The sequence below is a fragment of the Filicampus tigris genome, chromosome 3 (genome assembly GCF_054856515.1).
Source record: "Filicampus tigris isolate MCC_2025a chromosome 3, RoL_Ftig_1.0, whole genome shotgun sequence".
Taxonomy (NCBI): Eukaryota; Metazoa; Chordata; class Actinopteri; order Syngnathiformes; family Syngnathidae; genus Filicampus; species Filicampus tigris.
In genome coordinates, this window is record NC_141219.1 from 16909988 (window position 1) to 16922544 (window position 12557).

The 12557-nt window shown below is 39.6% G+C and overlaps 1 protein-coding gene across 2 annotated transcripts in view; it reads left to right on the forward strand.

The window, feature by feature from the left end:
* tcf12 (transcription factor 12) overlaps positions 1–12557 on the forward strand; it is a 74331-nt gene that overhangs the window by 18300 nt on the left and 43474 nt on the right. For both annotated transcript variants that reach the window (XM_086025942.1, XM_086025943.1), the window contains exon 6: positions 12324–12385. In XM_086025942.1, the coding sequence (XP_085882068.1) occupies positions 12324–12385 (62 nt within the window). The remainder of the gene's footprint in view (positions 1–12323; positions 12386–12557) is intronic.

Here is a 12557-nt window from a genome sequence, read left to right on the forward strand (position 1 = left end):
ACTACCTGAGAGAGACTGAGCTGCTCTGTAGATGCCGTGTTCACTGCACGCGTACAACCGCTGGTTGAAATTGTATGTGAATAAACGGGTTCCTGACACTTGTGATGATTTAACGGAGACTCCCCGTTTTCTACACAAAACAACCAAAGAAATGCTGTATACCATTTTTGTCACATTTTTGTCATTTGTGTCACAATAACATGTATTTCTGGGTTCATCATCATCACATTTCTGCAGTATTTACCCCCACAATGGCACAAGCGCCCCTTTCTACCTACGCCTGTCCACAAAAATACCAAAAGAATGAAAACTCTTCCCATGCCCACAGTTAGACTCCGCTTTGCTGTAGACTTGCGACGGGCACGAAAATAGGGCTCTTGAAGAGTTCAAAAGCAGTCCTCTCCTCTTCAGAATTGAATAAAACTAGCTTTATTTTATTTTATTCCACTACCAGTTTTCATTTAGTGGCATTCAACGTTAGTATGTATTAAGCAATTAAGAGGATAATTTGAAAAAAAAATAAAATAAAAATCAAACTCTCATTGAAAAGATCTTTCAAAGAGGCCTGTCATTTAATCACAAAACACGACACCTCAGGAAAAAAAAGAATTTTCTTCAAAAAGACAAGCCCAGAATTTTAAAGTATTATGCTTTGTGAATAAAAATGAATAACAAGTGAGTGTACTACAACTGCAATCTCTCGAGCTACCCCTTAACTTTAATTTAAATGCACCCTTAATCCAAACCCTTCAAAGGGAGAGAAAAGTCACATTGATTGCACAGAGTCAGTTATCTCTGTTGCTGTTATCCTCAACATCCCGTCGACCCACTTAATGGTGACCAACATCGCAGACGGCTTCCTCGCAAAATTTTTGGACCTTATCACTAATTTGGTGACTGCTAAATTCCTCTCTTGGATTGTTTCACCCAATCACCACATTTAATGCTCACCTTCAAGAAAAAATCGAAGCTCTATTAGCAGCGAGTTAACGAGTAACAAGAGTTAGGAAATGCACCATCAAACGTTGCCGTGATAGGCAGCCTGCTGGTGGGTGAGAATTCATTTTTGTCTAAATGGCGCTTGATGACTTTTGTGTTTGAACTCGTCACTTAAACACAGACACAAACAATATCCACACTTACTTTCCACACGTGCATGGTTTCCTCCATGAACTCGTGTTAAACCTTACGTTTGCATGAATGATTTAAAGTGACAAGCGCAAAATGCACATATATATATATCTCCAGTTCGTATGACAGGAACAGAGTGTTGCAAATGGAGGACGAGGCGATGTGGTGCAGTACAGTTTAGAGGATGGAGCCGGTCATTATGCTGAGCTGCAGGGTGTGCTTATCTATTACAGAGGTCAGCGGAGCATGAAGAGCTGAAAGAGCGCAAATCCTTTTTCTCCATCCCCATGCCGCCCACATCTCACATGTCCCCACCCTCGTGCCTCTCTTGGCCCATCTTGGCCCTACCCGGCCTTGCCCTCCTCAGGCCCCGGCCCCCAGCAGTTGACTGGGGAGGCGGGCCAGCTGCAGAGGATCAGCTGTAGGCTCAATAGGCCTCAGGGGAGGAGGGGGCTGTGTCTTTATAGTGTAAATAACTGAGATTTGACCAAGATATGATCACTTAATGAATCTCTAGGAATCAGCTGCAGAGGTCACAGCTTCATGGTAATTATCACTGCAAAATAGTTTTTTTTTTTTATAAATTGAATTAACTGTGTTCTCATGGGAAATTAATAGAAAATGAGCCGAAAACTAAGTATTTTTTTCCTAATGTGTTGTTGGTCCAGCCAGAAGAGCGTCAGTGCACCTGCAAGAGTTCACAATCCAGGCCCCAAACACCTGCAGCAGTACACTTCACAAACATGGCAGACGTGCTGTGCTGAGAACTATATTTAGCCACTGAAAGACTATATTTTGCCAAAGCAGTTTGGGAGTTAGCACAGGGACATATTACATGTCACAATAATCATGAATAAAATAAAAACAGTAATGACTGTATATGTGGATTCTCTACTAATTACGTTCAGTCGGACAACCGACAAAATTCTCATGAGAGCAGCTTTGTTCAGCGACCTCTGTCTTTTATAATAGAAAAAAAATGTTTTGTTTTTCTAAGAGTTTTAAGAAATTTTACATCAAATTTGACAAAAACATTTTGCTCTGTAAATGTTTTTTTAAGTTACGTGACACCGACCTCTGGGGCAGTGTGAGGGGTTTGACTAGTTTTCGTGTCTGGCTGACCATCGACTACTAACTTTTCTGTGATATAAAATCAAATCAAATCGCTGATGAATTACTGTACAACATTGCAGATCAATCAAACATGCACAAGCTTTTACAAAAATATCCAGCCAAGCCGTACCAATGCAGCATCTTTGATATATATGTTTTTTGTTTTACAGTAATATGTTTATAATTTCATATCTACATGTGGCTAGAAAGCAAAGCGTGGAGAGTCTCTGTTGTCGAAATGCATGGGTGCAGCCAGTCAATGAGGCTAACATTCATTGCCCGCACTCTCGCTTTTATTCTTGCCTGTTTTCTCTCTTTCTGGCAATCCACATCTCCTTGATGATCACCCCCTGTTTTTATGGTTCAGAATATAATGATATGGTACAATGTGGAGTCTCAAAACCCAATACAGGGTTGCAGGTTTTCTGTTGCAGTGCATCTGTTGAAGTGCAGTGCTCAGTTGCTTGGTGTGGGGCTAAGAGTCACCAACTGTATTTTTTTTTTCATTTTTGTGATGGTTCGGAAGTGTTTAGCTTAGGTAGTGTACATTAAAATACTCCCACCGAATCATATGTTTTCACAATTCTATATTTATCCCTTTTCTATTCTGCTTGTCTTGTTCAGGGTCATGGCAATCCTTTTCCCAGCTGACTTACTATGAAAGGCACTCTCGACTGGTCACCAGTCAATCACGGGGATTATGAACCGGTCATTGAGTGGAATGAGTCATGTACTGTACGTGAACCACTGACGACATTATCACTGACCACAATTGGGAAACAGAATGTTAGCATGAATGAAGGTGTTTTTGCATATATTTAAAGCAAGTGGCACATCATTTACGACCATGCATTCCCCACCCTAAGCTGTTTTTGTGTTTAGTGCTTTGCCTGAAATGTATCCCTTGCGCTCGAAGTTGGAACCGCATTCCAAAGCCATGTGTGTCTCACTCTTGTGTCCTTCACCTCAATTCTCTGTTGTTTGGCTGTCCAACAATTGTTTGGCATCTGATACCAAACATTGACACATTCTTGATGTTTCATGCTGACTGGATTGTAATATCCAGCTGGGAGAAATTTTCTCAGCTTGTTAAATGTGCACTAGTTCCCTTGGCCAGCTGGTAAAGGGATGCGGGGGAACAAGTTAGCAGCATCCATTACAGTGTCGGTGTTCACATGGCGGGAGACGTTATTCGGGAGTGCATCGCCTCTCCCCTCTTAAGAGAATGGATGTGTGATTATGAAGTCATCAGCCATGAACCTGCGCGGCTTTGGAGAAGCACCCCTCCTCATGGGTCCTCAGGGTGCCATTGATTGGTGACCATGTGTTTGTGCCTGATAGACTGTGAAATGGTGTGTTGCTGCACGGCTGTGTCACACCTGCGTCCCACCAATGTGATTGATTGGTTTGGTCATGTGGAATGTTCCCATCTGGTCCACAGTAATGCATTTTTTCCCCCTCATTTGCGAATAAAAAGCACAGGCAGGAGAATAGCGGAGCTTGGGAAAAAAGGCAAAGGCCACATGAAAATATTTCCCCCCTTCCACTTCCCATTTTTCTTTTTAACGTTTGAGTAAAGAAAATAAATTGACCAAGGTTTGGCGTCTGATTATCTGGATAAGCACAATCAGGAAATCCACATATGTAAAAGAATTTGATTTAAACTGTTTTTCCGGAGCCCATGCAGCTGTACATATTGAAGGAATACCTTTATTAGAGGTGGAGATAATCTTTTATACCCCCAAGCCTAATGTGTTATTTTTAGTACAGTGAAATGATGAATAATGAGATTTGCACATTAAGTCTTCAAATTACTTAAGCAACCCCCCAAAAATGGTGGCTAGATCAGTTTCCACCACCTCTCTGGACAGATGAAAAACTGCGATTGCTGGTATCAAGCATCAAACAGTCATGAAAAGGTTAATGCATGACAATTACAAGACGGTTTAAATGCCATCTGTGTTGATTATCGGACACTAATGCAACAGCCCTTGTTATTTTGCTTCTCATTCTTGCATTCCCCCCGGCTTGATTTCTCTTAACCCTGATCCTTTTTCTTAAATTGATCTAGTTATTCTACATAATGGCTAATTACACATCAGACTGCATGAGCAGATGTATTTATCATCATGGTACCTGATAATCAGTGGCATTTCAACAAAGGAAAAAAAATGCAAATGAGAACTCATTAACATTTGCTCTTGCTGTGTTGAATAAGTCACCACTGACAAGGCCGTATACAGAAATTGATGTTGAGCTTCTGGCAAAGGCGACGTGTTTCCTGTGTATTATTAGCTCATCGTTCTCCATCCTTCATATACTCTCAATGCTGGGCTGGATTTCAGGGAGGAAGCTGATTTGGCGTACCCTACCTCCCTCCTCTGCTTGCATGTCCACATTGACCTAACCTTTAATCCAGTCAGCTTTCATTTACTATCTAACAGAGATGGTAGAAGCATCAAAAGCTTTGTATGTACGGAGACATGGACAAATACTCCTAAGGGAAGTAAACAAAAAAGCTATTTCAAAGGTAAGGGGATTGGGGCGGTTCATCCATCTAGCACAATTTTACTGAATAAAGCCGAGGATCCCACTGTTTTATCTTTCATACATCAGTGCTCGGAACCAAGGCCTTGTCTTCTACAAAATGATAATACTGTAATGTTAATGCTCAATAGGAGTGCGCGACATGAACTAAATATTTTTTTTCCTTAGCATTAAATTGAAATGGTCAGCCTGTTGCCATCATAAAACTTTGATTAACCGCCTGCAATGTTTTAAGCAACATTTTAACATAGTCGTGCTGTAATCAATCAAACAATTTGAATCATTTGATTTACAAAAAAGGTTGAAGCCAAATCTCTGCTTCGAAGCTTCGCAGGAATCAGTTTTCCGCACGGACTAACCTTAATCCAGTCGCACCAATCCGTTTAGAAATAAATTGGCACGATGGCGGCAAGCTATGAGGAAAGACTCCGTAAAAATAGTTTGGGATCATTTCACACTTGATAAGAAAAACCACAACAGCAGGTGTACGATCAAACTAACGTATCAATGTTAGTTTATTTAATACAGCCTACCATCCCCGAGTAAGAATCTATTGTAACACCTCCACAAGTGGTCAAGGATATACACAGCCGCCGGTGCACTTTTAATCACTTTATTGATCAAAATGTTAAGGAAACAAACACGTAACAAGCACATTCAGATGCGAGCAGCCACAACTCGCACTGAGTCTGTCAACACAAAAAGCCCAATGGGTTAGCCAGTTAATAGCCAGCCAACTCTACGCGCTCATTTGCTGACGACCACATCACTCACCAGGCCACGCCTTTTAAAGCCATACATGCTCAAAGTTGCAGATATTACAGTATAAAGTGAGGACATGACCCCAAATTAACAATAATACCTGCACCTCAAATGCACATTGTGTTGAATAATGTAAAATCAATTTCACTCAATTAACCAATGCAGAAAACAGTAGTAAAGTTCAATTCCTATTTCTATAAATCATCATGTATTTTAGTCTTTTCCATTATGTATACCCTTTTGTTGTCACAAAAACACAAACAGTTGCAGATCTAAGTACTTTTGGAGTTAATACTTAAATGTTCAGTCTTGCAAGGTTTGTTGATATCGTTTATGATGTCTCTGTTGATGTCAGTTTTATTTATTTATTTTACTTTTGAGACGTACTATTTTCCTAGAAATGTTAGATCCAACTCCAAATTGTATGACTTCAGGGCCATTTGACTTCGGTGGTATCACAGTGTTTTCACGAGTTTTATAGTATAATACTTTAATTTCAATTGTATTCAGTTCAATTGAGCTAATTCTATTAATCCAAAGGGGCAGCTCATTTGCAGCTTCCTTGTCTTGACAGTCAGCCTCACGGACGTCAACCAAATTGATTGTTAAAATATCAGAGGAGCCATGAAAATGTCATAGGACAAATGATCATGATAGATATTAAAAGCAGTTATTATCGTTGTAATTGTCATTTTTGTAGTGATTTTTTTTGTTTGTAATTATTTAGAGTGCTATAAAATGGACACGATAACCATAACACAATGCATGCCAACAGCAAATGTGAGAACAATGAAGGAAACAGTTGAGCCGATGTGTGTTAAGGTAATTTGGTTTCTACATAAACAACATTTCCTCATCTTGCATTATGTTTGTTTTCAAGATCTTGGCTTTCCTTAGAGCAAGGAAAATCGACTCGATGGCTGGATGGAAAAAAAAAAAGGCTCTTGGAATGTATCTCACGGGTACTGAAGCATGCTCTCTAATTGCTTGTTTTTGTGGTGAGGGTTTTGAATTGATCCCTGGAGACTCTTAGGTCACTACCTCTTGTGTTATCAAAATATGTGTGGCTCAATAGAATGCCACAATGTGCTGCGGTGAAGCCCTGAGATCGATAAGCACACTGAAAGACTGGTCGGCTTTGACTTTTCAGCACCTTAATTCAGTTTTCTTTTTCGCTGCACTCAGTGTTCAGGTTGTTTCATTTGAAAATGTAACAGCAAGTTTTGAAATTCTTTCCATAAATATATATTGCCCCAAAATGTGAATGGATACTAACAAGAAGTGTATGCACTGACATTGCGAGTTATTTTTATATATTATGTATATATATTTGTATTCCAATTTCGCCATCAACATTTTTGTCATAATTCACCGGAGATGGCGTGAAAATGTGACGATAATGCGAGGTGAACATTTGCTATGCCTTTGGCTCGAACACACGACAACCCGAGCCACTTTTGATAAAAGCCTCATGACAGCAGCCTGTAGTATACAAGAAACGGCAATAGTCTCAAAGCTTGAGGAAAAATCTTTTGAGGTCTGTGGAAACAATAGTTGAGCTGCAAAATAAAGTGCTATATTTAGCTTTTGAACTGGGCGCAGACTCATCACTCAGATGACGCCAACCCTTCTAGTGCGTACACACTGTGGGAGACAAATAATGTTGCTACCACTGTGCAATTATTAAGGCCATTACTTTCTAGTGGGTTTTCCGTTGGTTTTGTTTATCTCCTCGCACAATAATGACTCCCAAGCTGAGCGACGGTGAACCTACTGGTAAATAATGATATTAGGGATTGGCATAGCCATCATCCATTAATCATTAAGTATTCTGTTGGTGGTATGGAGGTGATTGTTGATTAATCACATCTTCAAGTAATTTATTTAAAATGGAGTGCCCTACTTTGGTAAATCCAGTCATTTAATCTCGACTGGTTTGAAGTCTTAAGGCTACTCGATGTTCCCAGCAAGCATGATTGCTCGAAACAAAGTGCGCAGTGGTGATGGTGGAGGGTGAGGTCACCAACTGCCGCTTACTAAGCAACTAATTCCGAATCCATCCCTTGTACCAAAACTAGCAAAAGAGCCCGTTATTCATGTACGGTAGACACTTCACAATGCTCCCTCCCTGTCGCTCTCGCTCATTCTCTCCCCTTCTATGCACCCTACCGCTGTCAGGTTTAGTTGCACCCCATTTTACTGTTCAATACACCACTGTCCTTGAAACACATCAAATGTTCAAAACATTCTGATAAGAGCTTGAAGAGATTATTTCAAATCATAATTGTTAAAATGACCAATACTCTCAGTGGTACATGGTGACTATGAATTATGATGACTCTGTTGGTTTAAATAGTTTTACTTCACTGCCTATCCACCGTCACTTGTAAGAAGATCTAAATATGAAGCATGACTTTTATGAATATGTACCACTTTCATAATCGTTCCACTTCAGTTCTCTAAGTAATATTCTGATTACCATAGTAGGTTTATTGACTATTTTGGAAATATTTTTTCATTAGTCTTATGACTACTGATTGGTATTCTGTATTCTTACATTGTTGTCTTAAATTATTGTTGAAAGATTTTTTTAGGGTATTTTGCATTTGCAAAAAGTAGGTAATTTTTTATTTTTGAACGACTGTATGTCAATCTCAGTTCTTCGTTTTTTGTTCTTTACGCAAATAAGAGCAAAGAGAAGAGGAACTATAATACCTGATAAAATATTGTACCCTTGTGTGATCACCCATGTTTGTTATAAGGAGTTTAGAAATGAAATATGTATGCTTGAAATCAATTCATGACCTTTTCTGTGTCAGAGCGGAATGGGTTTTTGTCTGACATGTAAAGTTTCAAGTATGTCATAAGCCTGTTGCACATTTCAGATGAATTGTATCTGTTGTTGTTTCTATACAAGTACAGCAAAATAAGTAAAAACTTCCACTGTTTTTTGTAGTTTTACTCACAGAGGGCAGATTTAATGTAGGAAGTCGAATCCATATCTATTAGTGGAGCGGAGCGAAAAGATTCAAGATAAGATAAAAAGGTCAGAGCTGCTGCACGCAGCCGAGCTAAATTAACTAAGAGATCTGTTAATCTATGACCTCTATACGTGGCATGGTGGATTAATTTGCCGACACTCTGCCACTTGGTCCCGTTCCATCCTTCTCCTCTTGCAGCTGATTTGTCATGTGTGTGTGGGGGGGGGGGGGGGGGGGGGCGGGAGGGTGCTGCGTTAAAAATGGGCTGCCATGTCCACTGCCTTTAGCTTTTTCTGGTGCTCTTTGTCTGTGATTGTTATCCTCTTATACATCGTGATCTTGTGTACCACTCATGTTAGCGTTGCTTCATCTTGTTATCTGCACAAATACATTTTCGCACCAAAAGCGCTAGTGTGCAAGATTACTCAATCACAATTTTGTGAGCTTTGCTGGATTTAGGAAATCTTGTTTCAAGCTCAAAAACTATTTCGCTTGCTTGTTTAGACGTGATTACTTTATGACAGTGCGTCTCTATTCTGTGATTGATTCCAACTTAGGGTACTGGATTTGTGCTCATTTCAGACCATCAAATCCATATACTTGTAAAATGAATCACACTTTCACATAAAGGACAACAAACAGTGTCACTCTCTGATGGCAACATAAACGGACTGTAATTAGCAGAGCTGGGCACTTGACCCTTTTTTGCCGGTCCGTTATCCGTCCTCCGTCCGCGACCCGGGTACCCTTCCGGCCTCGTCCCGCTGTCCTTATTCATAAAAATGATCAGCCCCCGACCCCGTCCTTTTAAAGCAGTTCCGTCCTTACGTCCGCCCCCACCCATGTGATTTCAAACACAGGAGAAATGAAGATAAATAAATGCTGTCTATTTTCTTCTCTTTGTCCTGTGCCGTTTTAATCAGCAAAGTTGCCGCCATGTTAAAAGACACTCTTGGGAAAGAATACTGTTTGTTCAGGTACATACATGTACATTTACATTTCAAAATCATTCTGTATATGCAGTAAATTCAACATAGATAGGTGCGGCTTATAACCCGGTGCGGCTTATATATCGTTTTGTCCATTTTTATTATTCTTTTAAATGGAGTGTTACGTGGTACAGGTTAAGTCCATTCTCGACGTCCGTTTTGGCTGACTCGGACCGACTGGGACCACGTGGGTCGATTAAATATGCACACGGGAACTTGGTGGCAGTTAGGCGATGCGCAGCTCTGTGTAAAACAGTATGAAGAACACAGTTTTTCCTAATACAATTTGGAGATTCATGCTCTCCATTGGGCAGCAAACAGTGGTGTTCTTTTGTTTATCAAAATTATATAATCAACCGCACAGGCCAATGATTAGTGCAAGCTGTGCTACATGATGAGTAAACACTATGACAGCATCATTGCTGTAAATATTTATGGAAGCTCGCCGGGTCTACATTTCCCTGGTTGACCTGTGTTTACACTAAGTCTAGGTGTTATTGCTTGGTGAGTGGATTTGGGAATCCTTCCTGTTGTATGTATGATCTGAGTGGGTGTTTGAAAGTGTGGGGCCTGGAAATGCAGCACTGAGCATCAATTATTCACATCAGACACAGCGTGTTTGACAAAACATGCGCTGCCAATGAATATTTGACTCGGGACTTGACCAGGTTTCAACCTCTATGGACTTTTGTGAAATGATGGTGAATCCAGTAAAAGAATCCTCAGATATTTGCTGAGAGGATATAATGAAATAAAAGTTCAGTGAAAGGAGATATTTCATCTTCCTCCAGCGATAGTGCAAGGTGGCGGTATCCGACAACTTAATCCTTTTTCCAGAGTGATGGCTTGGGAATGTATCGTATTGTTGTTACAAGAGAAATGGCTTTGCGAGATAAACTATCTTCCCTGATATACTCAGCTCTCAGAGTGTTCTGAGATGTAGTCCAGTCTGCACAATGTAACTTTTCCCCGTACAACGGTTCAGATGATGTATTAGCCTCTGCTCACCTGCGCTTGTGATGCAATGTTCATTTCAGAGCCATCATTGTGTAGCAAAACATCCACGCAATGCAACTTTTTAGCTCATCAAAATAATCACCTGTACTGTAACGTAAACAGAATTTAGCACTAACTCTGTGTTTGTAATACCGTACAGTGGTACCTCTACTTACGAACGTCTCTTCATACGAAATTTTCAAGTTACGAAACGCATCAACAGGAAAATATTGCCCCTTGTTACGAAAGAAATTTCAGGATACGAAAGGTAAAAGTATGGGCTGCTACTCGCAGTATGGGCTGCTACTCGCAGCTCCAGTATTTCCTGAAACTCGCAGCTCCAGAGTTTCCTGAACGCAACATATTCATAGCTGCTCTGCCATTGGCTATTACCTAGCATCTTCCTGTCATCCCATTGGCTAAGAGGGACCTCTACCGTATGTGTTTATGTGTGTAGATAGACAGGTAGATAGATAGATATGTGATATATGTCTATGCAGCGTCCTCGTCATTCGCCCCTCTGGAAATGAGGTGTTCCGATAGTTTGACGTGAATTAGAAACGAGGAAAAGAAAAAAAAGGAGAAAATCGTTTTTGTTCTCCATACAAACAAAGCAAGAGATTATAGAAATGTATAAAAAAGGGATGCGTTTGGTTGATCTCGCCAAAGAATATGACCGTAATGTATCGACAGTCGCCACCTTATTAAATCAGTTCTTTATAAAACGCCAGGCAAAAACCACTTCTGAGAGAGAACATGAACCAAAGAGGGCAAAAAGCGATGAGGACAGCAATTAAAAGGTAAACGACCATCATTTTCATTCTTTACTCTAGTCTTTGTTTTTTACATTATGCACAACTCTCATTTATTGTGCAATAATCTAATTGTAACATGTATTTGTTACATGTTTTGATACATTTTTATGCTTTATAAAACATTTATATCTGTATATTGGGGGCCTTGGAACCTATTAGGGCATTTACATGGAAAACACGTCTCTAATTACAAAATGTTCTACTTAAGAAATTTCTTCCAGCACCAATTTATTTCGTAAGTAGAGGTACCACTGTATTAGGATTTCTGGAAAATGTTATATATGATGCCATTAAATTTATTCTTCTTCCTCACATAGGAGCTCACGTAGCTTTATTTGTGTGTTTTCTTTTTCCAGGGAACTAAAACTGCTGAGTTTAGATATTGTCATGTCATGATTAATGTGCTTACGTGTTTGTTAGTTTTATTTCTCTCTTTAAAGCTACATGCGATGCATCCTCTGAGGACGATGTCACACCTATAGAATGCAATAATCAGTCATGAGTTCAGTAAAAACAAGCTCAAAATGCCATTGGTCAAAAGTGTGTAGTGGGTGTGAAAAGTCTACACACCCCTATTCACATCCCATGTTGTAATAAAAAAAAAAGTGAAACCATGGTAAATAATTTCAAAACCTGTTCCACCACTACTGTGACCTATAATGATTTCAACTCAATTAAAAAAACGTTTTTTTTTTGTTTAATTGTTCTATTGTTGATTTTCATTGTTCTTTTGTTGATTAGGTCCTGCACATACCTATATCTTCAGTGGAATCGAGGGCATTTCTAAATATATTAATCAAAGAACATGGATTTTCATCAGTGCTGTAACTGCTCAAATAAACTGTAGCTGTTGAGGGTGCAGCAGTTGCTTGATGCTTTGACCTACTCAATTATGCTATAATAATCATTATGCATTTGATCAGTTCATAATCATGTTTTTTTTTTTCACAATTGTGCCACAGAAGATAACAATTGACCCTCTTTTTCAGCGAAATCAGAGAGTGTTGCATTACATGGCTTTGGAAGGGATACTGGAGCATCCGGCTGTCAGGTGAGTTCCATATTTTCTTTGAGGACATGTAGAACTGTAGTTCCAATGAACACCTTTATTTTTCCGTACTTTTATGTAAATATATTTGTTATGGACTCGATCCTGATAGATTTTTAGCCTACTTTGCACTTCTAACATTCCAGCTAGTGTTTTGCCAGGCTTTTAATCCAAA